General features: G+C 43.7%; 1 protein-coding gene across 1 annotated transcript in view; it reads right to left on the bottom strand.

The window, feature by feature from the left end:
• Positions 1-15,748, bottom strand: part of hmcn1 (hemicentin 1) — a 92,523-nt gene that overhangs the window by 38,489 nt on the left and 38,286 nt on the right. The window contains exons 12-32 of the mRNA XM_085376516.1: positions 12,563-12,704; positions 12,332-12,459; positions 12,088-12,201; positions 11,763-11,921; positions 10,825-11,016; positions 10,642-10,737; positions 8,830-8,957; positions 8,579-8,723; positions 7,581-7,693; positions 6,350-6,509; positions 5,872-6,037; positions 5,236-5,363; positions 4,629-4,880; positions 4,417-4,512; positions 3,764-3,958; positions 3,538-3,668; positions 2,673-2,820; positions 2,178-2,304; positions 1,930-2,084; positions 1,103-1,381; positions 511-792 (exon numbers count right to left, since the gene is read on the bottom strand). Of these exons, the coding sequence (XP_085232642.1) occupies positions 511-792; positions 1,103-1,381; positions 1,930-2,084; positions 2,178-2,304; positions 2,673-2,820; positions 3,538-3,668; positions 3,764-3,958; positions 4,417-4,512; positions 4,629-4,880; positions 5,236-5,363; positions 5,872-6,037; positions 6,350-6,509; positions 7,581-7,693; positions 8,579-8,723; positions 8,830-8,957; positions 10,642-10,737; positions 10,825-11,016; positions 11,763-11,921; positions 12,088-12,201; positions 12,332-12,459; positions 12,563-12,704 (3,336 nt within the window). The remainder of the gene's footprint in view (positions 1-510; positions 793-1,102; positions 1,382-1,929; positions 2,085-2,177; positions 2,305-2,672; positions 2,821-3,537; positions 3,669-3,763; positions 3,959-4,416; positions 4,513-4,628; positions 4,881-5,235; positions 5,364-5,871; positions 6,038-6,349; positions 6,510-7,580; positions 7,694-8,578; positions 8,724-8,829; positions 8,958-10,641; positions 10,738-10,824; positions 11,017-11,762; positions 11,922-12,087; positions 12,202-12,331; positions 12,460-12,562; positions 12,705-15,748) is intronic.

The following is a 15,748-nucleotide window of genomic DNA, read 5'->3' as shown; positions in this document are numbered from 1 at the left end:
CATTTACATTTACTCCATAAATGACAGCATCACGTCGGTAAGTCGACTGTACTTAGTCCTCGTTCTTACCAGTTATGAAACACATGCAACTGAGCGGCCAGTTTAGATCACACTTTTTTTCCTGTGATGTTTCTACTTGGCAGAATTAAATGTTGAATTCCATTACTAATAAACCTTAAGTAGACTAAATTTTCTCAAAGCAAAAACACTAATTTGGATATAGTAAAGAAATCGGTGTGGAACGAACAACAAAGCCAGACCAAACACTTCCTGGGATAACATGCAAGCAAACAAGCAGGTCAACTTCCTACAAACAGTATCATGTGCATGACTTAAAAATGCATTGTGTGCATTTTGGATGGATAGAAATATCCCAGGTGTTTCCCCATCAGCTGTAGTTTGGGTGATCTGTGAAAAATCACTATAATGACAGCTGGGATAGCACTCTAAGAAGAAAATGGAAAGTGATGTAGTTATACCAGAAATCAGCGATTTTCTGTGTGTTTATACCTAAAACTCTGACATCATATTTGACCTCCTTCTCCCCGGCGATGCTCGTAGCCACGCAGATGTAGTGTCCCGAGTCTGAGACGGCGGCCGAGGGGATTTCTAGTTTCTTTCCCTGCTCGAGCACACGGACACTTGCCCCATCGCGTACAGGGACTCCATCCTTCAGCCACGTAAGAGAAGGTGGAGGGTGTCCTCCAGCCTCACACTCCAGGATCAGAGATTTACTGAGAACCACTTTCCTTTTGATGGGCCCTTTATCCCCGCCTGTGACTGTGGGAGGCACTGCACAGGGAGGTCCGCCACGGAAAGAAGAGAACGTGACAAAGGTTTAAAATCTTATTTGCATTTGACACATTTCAGGCTTTTATCAGGCAGAACTTACATCTGGTTTATGCTAAATCACCAAATTAAGCTTCAGAGCCAATAAAGGGTTTTCTAAACACAGAGATGATGGCAGTTTTCATTTCCAGGACTTGTTCTGGACTTGTTGTAAACAACATCATTTAAATTAATTTTTAACAGCTGTTACTTTAAGCTGACACAAAACACAGTGAACACAAAGATGTGTGTCGATATCATTTCTGGCTCTTACAGTAGACGTCCAGCGTGTAGCTTTTCTCAGCGCTCCCAGCCACGCTGGTCACCTTACACGTGTACTGTCCAGCATCAGAGGCCTGTGCACGAACGATCTTCAAGTAGCGGCCTCGCTCTACATGTTGAGCCTGACGGCTGGACAGGACGATCTCTCCTTTTCGGTGCCAGGTTATGGAGGGAAGCGGCACCCCACGTGCCTCACACTCCAGAGTTACCGCAGTATCCAGCAGTGCCGTCACCTCTGTGGTGACATTACCTCCTTTGATGGAGGGGGGCACTGAAATAAACATATAAACATACTGAAATTTGTAATTCAGCTACGTTTGTCCATGTTAATTGTGCTAAAAGATTTATGCACAGTATACAGTAGTGTGCATAAGTCTTGAGCCACCACTCGTTTCTTTACGTTTTGCTGCTGCGGAGCCTGATTTTCCTGAGCAGCAGTTCTCCAGGATTTCTGAAGGTCTTTCAAAGTTTTGGCTGCTTTTTCACTCATTTTCAGTCAAGTCCTTGTACACGACCAAGGCACATAACCCTGAATTATACACATATTTCTACACACGACAGACAGCTTAGCAACAAAACTATAAAAAAAAATTCCACAGTTTGACAGCATAAAACTGTATTTTTAAAGCGCCAGGGTGATTCCTGAAGCTCGTTTTGGCCCCACATACTGTACTTCCATGTATGTTTGCACACTTTTCCATAAATAACTGCATCTATCCACCTATTTTCTATTTCTCTGGAAATGATGGGTGGCTCAAGACAAGACACGGTGCTGTATTTACATTAGAAAATTTACTTTGCTTAGGATTACACACTAACCATAGACACTAAGGTTAAAGTCCTTGGACTGTTTCCCAGCTGTATTCGTGGCACTACACTGGTAGCGGGCCTGATCTCCAAGACGGGCACTTTTTATTCTCAGAACCTGACCCCTGTTTGTGACCTCCAGATTGGGATCACCGAGAAACACCGGCCTAGAAAGGATTAAGAATAAGAATGAGAACAGGAAGTACTGACCAATGAATGTTCAGCCAACTTCATTTCTTTTCATTTCAGAGCACGCTTACTTCCTGTCCTTGGACCACTGGATAGCAGGAAAAGGGATTCCCTGCACCTCGCACTCAAGAGAGACAGCTTGTTTGATAATTGCTGAAACATCTTGAGGAGAGCCCGAACCTATAATTGTTGGTGGGACTAAGGAGCCAAGAGAGAAAAAATGGCTTTAATAGTACAACTACAAGTTTCTTATTCTGCTGCAGTAATGTTGCCAATATCTGACAAGTTCTGTAAGTTCTGCACGTCCACAAGCTGAGCAGCTCTTATTTTAACATTTAGATTTATCAAACTTATCAAAAAGATTTTTTTTAAGTATATTAAAATTCAGAAAGTAACAATCAGGAAGAGAGCACTGTATATCATATGTTCTCTCATTTTTGGTCTAAATACTTTTTTAACGCAGCTCTGAATTAATTGTACCGAACTGAGAATTGTGGGTAAATCTAGGAGACAGGATTGCAGCACAGAATAGTCTTTGCGCGTCGCCACCGACTGTCTTTACTCACCAAGCACATCCAAAAAAAAGCTTCTTTCGGCGTTTCCTGCGACGTTGATGGCTTCACAGCTGTAGCTGCCTGCGTCTGCTGTTTCTGCCTTCAGCAGTCTCAGAGTTTTTCCCATATCAGCAATCTGAATGTCACTACTTGCAACTACCTGTCGATCAGCATAAATAAAATCACAGTGTAACGTCGTTGTAATAGGATCTAAACAAAAACAAAAAACGAGCTGCTGATACGTTTCTCAGCAGATTTGAAAGTGGCTGCGGTCTACAGAGAGAAACCTAATTTAAAATGTATACAAAACACAAAAAGTGTGCAGTTCAAGAAAACATTCGGAGAGAAGAGCGTAGATTTAGATTACTCGTAATTAGTGGATTAAAGTTCTGATTTCACCATCTGTGCCTGACAGGGAAAAACATTCAGCAGCCAAAGGAACAAAAAGCAGCCAACTAACTGGGACGTGACAGCAAAGTGTGTGATGATGCTCTGTTCTCCCCTCAGTTTATCATTATTATTCTGTCATTGCAGCTTTGAGCATATTGAAACCAAGGCTTCTTTGGCAGGTCTTTGTTACACACACACATGGACGCACACAGGCTCCACACACATTTACAGTCTGTTCTCTTGGACATCGCACCCTGTGATCAGAGCACATTAAGTCTTTCAAGGCTTAAGGCTTCCATCATTATAATTTCTCATTACTTGTTCTCATGTAAAAAGAGACCCCAGGTTAAATTTGGCTCATGCAATTTAAAGCGCTCAGTGTGTGTATTTGATTTATGTACCTGTCTTTTAAAGGTGTAACCTTTACACACATGGCAAAATAATATATGTCTTTGTTTCCATTCAATATAATCAATTATTCACATACAGGAGCTCCATCCTTGTACCAGGTGACGACAGGCGTTGGAGTTCCTGTGACGTCACACACCAAGCTGGTGGGCTGGCTCAGGACCACTGACAGGTTGCCGGATGTTTCTCTGTCACGGAAATCTGGGGGTACTGTGGAGGTGCCAAAGGTAATGAGTATATTATGAAATGTAGGAATTTTATTTTTGAACTAGAGGTGCAAAATACTTAAAGAACAGGTCAGTCACCGTTGACTTTGAGCTGGTACTTCCTCTCAGTGGATCCAGCGTCGTTGGCAGCGGTACAGACGTACTCTCCATTATCCATCGGTGAAACAGAGGCCAGAATCAGCAGCGTACCGTCCTCTAGGATGGACACGCCAGGCTCATTACCTGTCAGCTCCTGGCCATTACGCAACCAGCGAATCACTGGTTTGGGAAGACCTGAAGAAGGGATGGAGACAGGAACACTCGCAAAAGAATTCCAAAGTTGTTCTGTGTTTGCGCTCCTGCAACAGAAAATCTGCACTGTACTCTTTTTAATAAATGCACCAAACTGGTGCATGCACTTTGTCATTCACTCTCACAGGTGCCGGGCTCACGAGCTGGCCCGGGCCCTCAGTTCAATACAATTTACTTATTTTTATAGCAGCAAATCACAACAATCTTCACCTTCATATTGAAAGTCAAAGACCCGACAATAATAGGGAGAAAGGTTGACAAATCCCTATGAACAATCACTTGGGGAAAGTGGGAAGTCAAAACGTCCTTTTAACAGGAAGAACCCTAAACCACAGCCCCTTGCCTTGCTTGTTGCTTCATTATGAACAGACGTGCTTTCATTTGCATTTGGTTGTGATCCTTGTTTGCGAACTGAAAGCTAAGAGATGGTAATACGGCACCTTTGGCAGGGCAGGGGAAGGCGATACGCTGATTAGCAACCCTCTCCTGCAGAGGACTGTTGAAGGGGGGCTCCAGTACTTCAACAACGGGGGGCACTGAAAAGATGCAAACACACAATCAAACATATCACACACACTCCAAAGCATCTATAACAGTTTGAGTATGGAGCGTCTTAAAATTGAGCGGTAGAGTAAAACTGTAAGTTGCCAACCTTGAACTACAAGCTGAACTCGAGCCTCATCTCTGCCTGCAGTGTTGGTCGCTGCGCAAGTGTAGGTTCCTTCATCATCCAGTCCCACATTGGTCAAGGCCAGACTGCCATCAGGTGACACCGGGTATCTTCTACCATCCTTGGTCCAGATTAGCACGGGCTTTGGGAATCCCTTCACCACACATGGCAGCTCCACAGGGTGACCCACCTGCACCTTCATTACCCGGGGGCCAGCATGAATACTCGGGGGCACTGCAGTAGAAAGGACATGATTTGCCAAGCTTTTCTTCTGCCTCACCTGAAGCTGCATGATATTTAGTGCAGGAACTTCAGCCCAGGAGTTACTATAGATTATGTGTGTGGCTGTGAACTATGTAATCCCAGGTGATATTATGTCTGAGATGCACCTCTCATTTAGGTAATTGTGAGTACTGAATGAGTAGTTTGACTGTCTGAAATCTGAGAAATGGATATCACACACTGTATATGTTCAGTTATCTATTTTCATGCAGGTGGTTGCATATTTCACTCTGATATTTTGACAGTTTTTACATTAGACGTCAGGAATCTTTACACTCATCATAGATTTTTAATCTTCTAAACTTACCCAGAATGCTCAGCTCAATGGATTGCGTTAAGTTTCCAGCAATATTGGAAGCAACGCACACATAGAGTCCACTGTCTGACAGCCTGGTCTCTAAGATCTTCATAGACCCAGAGGGAAGCTTTGCATGTCTGGAAGAAACAAGAACATACTTAAAAACCAAACAGTCTGGGTGAAACGCATGGCTGCAAATTTAGAAATATTAAGAAAAGAAACCTCAAACACACTCACACACTTACAGTTTCCACTCAGTGACTTATTCGGTTATTACATAAAAAAAGACACTTTGGTAATTCTTACTAATCCACCATCAACCATAATTATAGTCAGTTTGCCAGGCGCATAGTAGGAGCAACAGATCACAGGGAGGAGTATGATTACTCAGTCATCTTAGAAAACCACAAACTATGCCCTGAGGTCATAAACGGTTGACAAAGCACTCCATTGTAGATTACAGTGTATGTAGGTTCTCCTTTAAACAACAAATCAAGCTCTCTCATTGAGGTTAAAACCAAGATAATGTGATTTTAGCCAAACTTAAGCAAATGTGTCATTGACACGGGTGTAGAAGGTGATTTTGTCTGGTGTGACTTTCATGAAAATGGCAGAATAAAGTCGTGTACATGTGTATGTGTTTACCTGGGAGAGTACGGAGAGATTAGTTGCCTCTCTTTGGCCCAACTGATGATGGGAGGCGGGACACTGTGGACATCACATGGCAAAACAGCATCCTCGCCCTCGATCACCGACATCTTCGTCGGACCTGCTGAGTGTTCGTCATCGCCAGCTTTGGACCTCGGTCGGACTGGGCGATCAAACACACAGACATTTAATTCCTCGCTGCTAGCATTTAGGCATGTAGATATGGTCAAGCTGACCTGCTGAGGTTCAAACTGAGCATCACACGAGGAGGAAAGGAGATTTAAGCGACTTTGAATGTGGGTGATTTGTTGGTATCATCTTTTAGAGTTTGCACAGAATGTGGACTTGGTAAAAAATGATCAGTGTGATCCCAGAAACCTTAATTTAGCAATAATTTCTTGACGTAAAATGCTACATTTAGCCCCCGTGCTTCTTTACAGACTATGTGTAGCCTTCAGCTGGTGATGAGGTTTACCATAGACCGTGAGCTGGACCTTCCTGGAAGCATGGCCAGCAGCATTAGCAGCAGTACAGATGAACTCTCCAGTCTCATTTCCAGAAGGGGAAGTAATAAGGAGGCTGCCGTCAGGATTCAACGAGAAGGCCGAACCACCCAAGTTCACTAGCTCCCCACCCTAGAACACAAATCACAGCAGGGCTGGATTTTACTTCATCAGCTCAGCTTTAACACTCGATTTGTTGTCCAAGACAAAGAAGTGTGGTTTGACCCACTAAATACTTAAATATAAAAGCAGATTCTTTGCCCGCTTGTTACGCAGCAGCACTATGAAGTAATTATTACAAATGCACAAATCATATAAACCCAAAGCACAAAGCCAGTGTGATGTTAGTGCAGCGGGAGTGTGTCATATTTCAGCCTTGCAGTCACTAACATGCCATCATCTGACTGATGTTATAGAAAACAGCAAAGGAATCAGAGGGAATCACGTTTTAACAGCTGGTGCAGAACTTAGTAGGCTCTAGTTTCATATGTCCCTGTAGCCCTGTTCACTTTAACAGCAAGGCCTTTACAACTCGGAGGAACGAGTGTAAAAGACTGAAAAGAGGGAGGGACTGTCCACATGCATAGACTGGCTCAAAATGTGAGCGCTCGAAGGCTGAAGACACCGTGCAAGCTAATGGACGCAGCTAGATTCCATAGTGCAGCACATCAAACATACACATGTACCCTCACAGAGCCATTTTCCAATCGAGCGCTATTGTCTCTGTGCAATCCTGACCTCTGACACAAAACAATGCAGGAACCTGTTCCTTCGCAGTGGAAAACAATGCATCCACATCTGGAAGGTTTCAACTTGAGCTCATCGCTGTTCAAAACCGCACAACCAAATCGCACAAACACAAATGCTCTCTGTGTTAGCCATAAAACAGCCAACAGGAGAATAAAGAGGTTCATCTGTGCACGGGTACGCGAGTCAACTGATCCTTTAAGTGTGAGGGAATCAGGGAAAATGGCTATTTAAGGAAAAGGGGAATTATTTACTCCTTCCAAATCATCAGGTGAGACATTGCGATGCAACTTGAGCAATATTAAGTGTTAGTTAACAGCTACAGTTAACTATTAGTTGTGTCTTTCATCCCTGTGTCATATGGCTTCTCTGTGTGTGGCACTGAAAATTATTTGGCAGCATTTAAAGAGACCTGGCTTTTTTTTTTTTGGCTGTTTCAAGAGAAGAGATGCACACCTTTGTCCAGGTGATATCAGGAGCCGGTACTCCAGCGGCACGGCAGGGGAGGGAGATGGGCGTTCCTTCGATTGTGCTGAATACCTGAGGGCCATGCTGAATGGTGGGAATCACTGCAAAAATGAAAGCAAGAGAAGATACGGAAGAATTTCATCATCGGGCATTTATAGAATCTACTCCATGCATTTTGTCCTCTGCGTTGAATCTGTGCCTGGATGTCTCCACATCACTGCCACCACTGATTTCCTGTGTGTCTCACGAGCATCTGGAAAGAAGCTGTCCACGCACTGCTCAGTACAGATGTTCCTGTTTTACTTTTGTGCTTTTTTCCCCTCTCGCTCTCTTTTTTTGTGACTCTGTCACTCCAAGGACTCTGCAGAAGAGATCATCACTCGGAGGCTTGTAACATTTTTTGGAAACATGATTTAGCTAAACAACTGCATCACGTGGAGTGTACACAATACAAGACACAGCATGGTGTTCTGGCTGCACACTTTGCACAGTTTCTCATGACTTACTGCAAGATCAATACAAGTGATTTGTGCATGCCTACATGAAAATGACCTAACCCCACTAATTTAAAGGAGCCGCTGCTTTAATATACATGCTGCAAACTGTTCCTGTTTATGTCGGTAGAATCTACCAGCAGCTGATTTTAGTAGAAATGGAGAACACGTTTCACTCTCTCACACACTTTGCTTCAAAGTCTACAATTCCTTCAGCAGCTCCTGGGTTAGATATTCCTGTTCCTGAGCACAAGAGCCTTCACAGTGGAAAGGAGACATTAAATGAAATGATATTTAGAGACATCAATGCAGAAACAGCCCAGGTGTGCTTAATGATATCAGCCCAGGCTTGGTTCGGTTATTTGCATTTCTTCAATTTCTTCAATTCCCGTTAGAGCTGATCTCAATGCTGAACCTAAAAGATGTCTGATAGGTGGGAGGATAACATGCGCTTGTCTGTGTAGAGATTTTATGCGTTCTAATGTTTGCTACCGTAAACGTTGACAGCGGTGGTGTGGTTGGCGGCCCCGACAGCGTTCTCAGCCAGGCAGGTGTAGTCACCGGCATCATCCAGCCGAACTCTCTCGATATGCAGACTGCCATCCCTCCTCACTGACACATACTGGTCTGAGGTCACCTGACAGAAGTTGAATGAAATCCTCTTTATTCAACCCAGGGCAAGAATCAAGGTGTGCAAGATGTGGAAAACAATTTAAAAATCTAATTCCTCTCTGTGTCCTCACCAGGCCGTAGTTGTGCAGCCACTGCCTCTCGGGCAGCGGATTCCCACCAAGCAGCACGCAAGGAAGAGTCATCGGCTGGTCCTCGATCACGCTCAGCACAGCCGGACTCATCGCGATGACGGGTGAAACTGTGGACGCCATTTGGACAAGTTTACGGACGTTATGAGAAGTAAAAATCAAGGACGCCGATGGCAATAAGTGTTTATAAGGTGTGTTCAGTGTGCGTACAGTATGACGGACAGGGAGTGACTGTTCCTGCAACTGCATCATCAATACTGTAAGTACAGTGTTTATACAGCTGCTAGAACCACACGCACACGCCTTTGTATGTGTATAAATACAAACTTGTAACATCACATTTGTGGAAACAGTTTGGGGTGTTAACACAATCAGTGGTGACGTCATCTGTAGGAGATGGACAACAGGGTGTTGGTGAGGGGAATTTGACGACCACCCTGATGAGCCTGGGAACACGTACATGCAGCGGACACACCAAAAGAAACTGCCGTACATCTGCATTTGGTATACAGCCAAGCAAAAAACGAGGTTTTCAGGACTGTATGCATTTCTGAGAAAAACTGAATGCACACCACCAGTCGGTAGCTTGAAGAATCACTTTTAGCAGCAATAATCTGAAGTGTTTTCTGTCGACTTTATCAGTGTCTCACATGGTTGTGGAGGAATTCTGGAACACGCAGTGTTCAGTTCAGGCATTTGTTTGGTCACAGCTGCCTTACAGTCCAACAGCATTTCAGCCAGGTTGATGTCTGGACTCACGGTCATTGCAACACGTGATTTACCTGCCACTAAAACGCAAATCTGTGAGTCCTCTGAGGGGTTCACTAGATTGTTTGGATGATGTAAAGGCATGGATGGCTTTAAACTTTCTTAACTTAAAGGAACAGAAAACAGAGGTCATTGCAACACCTTGATTCTTTTCTTTTCTTCTGTTGTAGCTGCTGTGCTTGGGATCATTGTCTTGTTGCCCACTTTCACCTGGTAAGAGGCGTTTGTGCTGATATGCTGCTTGGTTTACATCAAACATGGCACTGTGCATTATGGCCATCTCCACTTTGGCCCTGTCTGTCCAGAGGACATCCAGAAGTCTTGTGGTTTGTTTAGATGCAACTTTGCAAACCTGAGATGTGCTGACAGGTTTTTTTTTAGAGACAAGAGGCTTTCTCTGGGTTAGGGTTTTCTAATTGTGCTGTCATGAACTTTAACATTTAACATACAGACTGCCGAGTCTGATATGTTGCTTCTGGGTTTTTTGCAATCTCTCTGAATTTTGCACAGTTTGACCTCAAGATGAATTTGCTGGGAAGTCCACTCCTCAGAAGAACACGCACCTGAACGCACCAGCAAACTGCCAAGACTTCTGATTTTATAGAGGTGCTCAGACTTACTTATAGGATCAGGTAATAAAGTGCTACCTCTCCCCTCACATTCTGTGGAAGCATTAAGAATGTACTTTCTTTTATCCCATGAATGTTGTGAGGCATGTTGTCAGTAGGGAAAAGCTGCAGTAGCTGAAGCTGCATAACATCTGGGTGGGTCTTTGCCTTCTAACCTTTGGCCTACATATAAGAGCTCAGTGTGTTTTCCACTAAAGAGAAGCTGTGAAACAGAATTAGAGAGTTTACAAGGTTCTAACAAACTCCCAAGATGCACAGGAAGCTTCAGCAGCCATGAAACCGATATGTGTGTGTTTTGAGAGCGACGGAGCTAACTGAGCGATTCGGAGGTTACGGTGCTAGACCAGAAAAATATAATAGTATCAAAGAAATGAGAAATTTAATAAGCTTTTCTTACCTAATCCAGTCACAGCGACGCTGGCCTGGGTTTGGATCTTGCCAAACTGATTCTGGGCCTCACAAATATAAACCCCCTCATCCCCCACCCATAGGTCTGAAGGAAAGAGGGACATTAAGGTATAAAATAACTGTATTTGTTTCAGTCATCTGTAAATTCATATACAGCTTAAAAAAATCTTACTGGTGATCTGTAGACGCCCTTTGCTCTGTGAGATAGTGCCATGTGTGCGAGGCCTGTTGAAAAGTGGCGAGCCGTCCTCTCTCCGCCAGGCGATCTCTGGTTCAGGGTAACCTCGGGCATAACAGGGCAGGGTCACGTTGAAGCCGATGTCCACAGCCACATCCGACGGCTCTACGGTGAACTTGGGTGCAGCTAGAGCGGTGAAGAGACCAAAAAGGGTAGAAGATGATCCACGTTAAAGACAGTCTGTCCGTGCTTTTTGCATGTTTTGGGTTAGTTACCGATTCTAGGACTCACGCGTACAGCTACTGCGGACAGTTTGCACAATTAACCTTGCAAACATGTGAATCCACCTCTGTACAACCTTCTTAACTGCAGGTGTAAACCAAACACTTTTTGTTCTTGGTCTGGTAAAGAGCGCATTCATATATAGCACATAAAGACAATGTTTCAAGGCTCCAAATAAAGCGTTGCCAGGATTCAATCGGTGCTTCTATTGTTGTCTTTGGCATGAAGATATGTCACACTCAGGTCATCTAAGTAAAGCGTGTGTATAGTGTAAAATATGTGTGAAGGTACAAGTATTTTAACAACACCATCTTCAGGGAACATGTGCTTATGTCATTTATACATCTGGCCCTGAAAAAGGTTTCGCAGTTCTGCACGAGTTCACCGAGGGGATAAAGTCCCAAACAGAGACGACTACCCACAATTCCTCTGAGTTTGCTTCTGTTTAACAGATTTGGATTTCAATTTACTTTTGTTAGTCTTCCTGAAAAGAAAGTAAGAGCTGTAGCTATCCAATAGGACTGGATGGTAAAAACAATTCCCCCTTAAAGCAAATATTAAAGCTGAAAACAGAAGCAAAGACAGAAAACCTCAGTCGCACGACATTAGCAACATGCAGCACAGGAAACAGAACTTGGTCCCGCTCTCACCTCCAACGCTCAGAGAGATCCGTCCTGATGCGGTGCCAGCAGCGTTGACAGCCAAGCAGGTGTAATCTCCAGCGTCGGCATTCTGGGTCTCCTTGATGGTCAGCGTCCCCCCCGATGTGTCCACCTCCAAGAGGGACGATGGGCGGAGCTTTGTGTGGCCTACAAAACAGAGCAAGTACAGCAGCGTAACAAAAAACAAGTGTTTTGGTGAAAAATCTTTTTCTGTGCGTTGAACTTATACATAATCCAAACTGATTGTGGGAATATGTTGACGGTTTCCATTTTTCTTTATTTTCTAAACCTGTCACGTCCTATGAGATGCTACCTTTGTACCACCAGATCTCAGGCTGGGGGATTCCAGATGCTGAACAGGCCATCACAGTGGCTTCTCCAACACCAATAAGAATCTCGCTGAATGCCACAGACACTACAGGAGACTCTAGAAAAACAAAAAATAGAAAAACATCAGTACCATAAAGAGAATCAAGGGCAATGCAGTGCACGTGATACATAAAATATATTAGTAAATGTTGTGTTTGCTTCCAGTGTCTGTGAATGTGTGCGCTCACCCATGTAAGTGAGGATGGAGGTCACTGAGTGGGTCCCAGCCGGGTTGCTGGCCAGGCAGCCATACGCTCCTCCATCCTTTTTCTCCATATTTTTTATAACCAGAGAGCCACCGGGAGTCATCCTGTGTCTGAAAAGATCGACATTTATTCTATGCGCTGAAAAATCTGAGTTGTATAATTAATATAAAGACGAATGATTGATTCTGTTTGTGCGAGAGGAAATCAGTTCACCTGCTGGACGCCGTGATGAACATGCCGTTGTGGGTCCAGACCAGGCGAGGTGGAGGATAGCCGCTAGCCGAGCAGCTGATCTGCACATCGTTTCCTGCCGTAAAGGTCTGATTGCGCGGCTCTACTGACACTCTGGGCACCTCTAGAATAAAAGACAAGTTGCTAAAATGAATCGCCGTCTTATTCAGTCGCAGGCGTTACTGCAGAGCGATTGGCTGCACTGTCTGCAGTGAAACACAGTCGTGGACAGATTCAAGGAAAGCAGTTTGCGCTTTGAATGAGTCCAGCTTCAGTCAGACGTCGTAACAGTGCATAAACTTTTATTGTCACCGTAGTGAGAAGAGTGACAGCTGATATGACAACCATTAGTGTTTCACAGGACATCTTTCACCCTCACATTCTCGTTTTTATTGGTAACACAGGAGGGAATACTGAATCCGGACCCAGAGAAGCTGGCTATACAGAGATTTTCCAACTGATTTACGATGTGTAACTCTTCTCTTTAAGGGTGTGTTTTCTCTACTCTATTCCCGCTGCTACGATCACGTCCAGTTTCTCCGACCTTTCCGACTTCAGGAAAATCCGTCTAAGACTTCCTAATGTAGAGACTTTTCTGAAACATCAAATCTGCGTCCCTGCCAGGAACTTGCTCTGGCTTGTGCGCCATCAATAAATTACTTTATGAAAGGTTAGCTGAGGGAATACACTTAAGAAAATGAAGGCACACACACACACACACACACACACACACACACACACACACACACACACACACACACACACACGTGAGTTGGGTGCTTCAATCACCACATTTTAAAAGGTATACAGCACATTTACCAAATGCTGTCAAGTTTTGACATATTAGAACTTTGACTTGAGAACAATTTGACTTTCCATTGTGAAAAACATCTTAAGGACTGGAAAACACACAAGATCAAAGGAAAGCGTGCCAGAACAACTACAAGGCCTCTTCTCTGTCTTCACTTGCCTCTTATTCTCACAATGTCACCGGGGACAGGGGACAGCAGAGAAACTAGGACAACCATATCGACAAGCCTCTCCCGAGCCAGCAACAGATGTGATACGTCTGGGAGAGGCTTGTCTCCAGCAGTCCCTTGATCCTCTCCCACCTCTGCGTCATTCATCTGCCTTCACTCCCTCTCACGATGTATTTATCCCGAGTCTCCTCTTTACACGTCTTCCTCTGACCCCTCTGTCAGACTGCATCTACTATGACTACATCTGTGGCTGTCTAATTTTGAAAAGGCCATGTATGCTAATGACTCACTGGCAGTATCCAAACTGTAGACATCCAACTTACAAAGAGTAGTATTGTAAGTCACAACTCACAAAGCTGGACACACGAACACTTCGCCCACATATTTCTTTATCTCTGTCCTCCAACGACTAAACAACCACAAAGCGACGACTGCTACACAGCTGTGGCAAGAAGTCATTAAAAGCCCTATTTTTGGCTGGAAACTTTGTCTGACAAGAACCGTTTGAATAAGGCTTAAAAACAACACTCGGATGGTGTGACATGTTGCCATTTAAACAGGTAATTTGTGGAGACACAACAGAAAAATCAAAAGAAGAAAAGACATTTTAAATTAAGGCAGACGGCACAGACACACTCCCAAGTTCCACTGTGCAGCGTCCAAGTGTTGTAAGCTGTCAGCAGACTTGGCTTACTTCAAAGTGAGACTAATCACTAGGATGGGTCTGTACAGGAGTAATTAGGAAACCCCCAGGGCCTGCTAACAGCTGTTTGGTTTTTTTTACAGAGAAAATAATATGCAAAAAAAGAAAGAAAGAAGCAAAAGGAGTAAAACAAATAGCAATAAACAGGTTAAAATAAACTAGTGACAAAAAACAAGCAGGTGGAGATATTAAAGAAAAGAGAAAAAGTATCCAGTTAAACAGTTTTTGGGTCAACTGTGTAGGTCGTCACTCAGTGAGACGAGCCAAATGACAGAGTTCCTCTCAAAACCTGCCTGAAGCGCCGGCTTCAAATATTCACTTAGAAAGACAACAATTTGCTCTGAGGTAAGATCACAAGAACACTTTAAATTTAGGTCTAGAAAATAAAAGCCACTTTGAGTAAACGGCTCTCCTTCTCATTTAAAAAGAGAAGAACGCCAATTTGTCTTCTTTTAAAACCACTGAAGCCCAAGAAGTAAAGCATGCGGAGAGATTTAGGCTAACATCGTGCAGCATATGGATTTTGAATTTTCTTCTTCTCTGGTCGTATAGCCAAGCAAACACAGGATGTTCATCTGGACAGATTGAATTAAGGACAGAAAATAAGAAAAATTCTTCACTCATTCAGACTTCCTCAATTCCTTTCTCAAATGTTTCTGGCTGAGATCCTGTGCTAATAAGTGGATTTTAGCAGCTGTACCGCATCACTGTTTCCTGCCCAGGTGCTGGCAGACGCTCTGTGGAGCTGGCCAGATAGATAGCAGCACTCTTTCATCCATGCAACAGTGTTCCCGACTCATGTCAGTGAAGCAGAGGTGTGGACTCGAGTCACATGACTTGGACTCGAGTCAGACTCGAGTCATTAATTTTATGACTTTAGACTTGACTTGAAAAAATGTTCTAAGACTTGTGACTTGACTTGGACTTTTACACCAATGACTTGGGACTTGAATTGGACTTGAACCGGTTTACTTGAAAAGACTTGATATTTTACCCCAAATATAAAATTTAACATGCATATTATATAGAGATTGAAAATGTGACGTCATTCACGGGTAGAACCGCAAAGGATTCTGGGAACTCGTGGCAAGCGGTACTAGCGCACGCAGGCTTTCAATTGAAATCAGTTATACAGCGATAAAAAGAAACACAAAAATGTCAAGAAGCCGTTGTATTATTAACTGCAATAGCCGGTCGCATGACAGCCACGAGAAGCTGACGGGTAAAGAGATCGGTTGTTATCGGATTACGTCGTTGAAGAGAAATTGTTCGAGCCATGTTTCCGAAGTAACAAAGACGCGACGGATGGCCTGGATCATTCAAAGATCAAATATAACGTCCCAGAACACTCCAGCTCACAGGTTAGTCTGCTCCAAGCATTTACACGAAGGTCAGTGTTTTTTAGTAGTTAATACGTCATTTTCATAACATAATTAGTGATATAGGTTACAAGCAAGTCTGGCGCTGAACAGAAATTGTCGCGCT

This window comes from Diplotaxodon limnothrissa, linkage group LG17, assembly GCF_057381915.1.
Source record: "Diplotaxodon limnothrissa isolate DT_005_m linkage group LG17, D_limnothrissa_male_GT1.1, whole genome shotgun sequence".
Lineage (NCBI taxonomy): Eukaryota > Metazoa > Chordata > Actinopteri > Cichliformes > Cichlidae > Diplotaxodon > Diplotaxodon limnothrissa.
The sequence above is the reverse complement of the archived record's forward strand: the minus strand, read 5'-3'. Positions and strand labels throughout refer to the sequence as shown.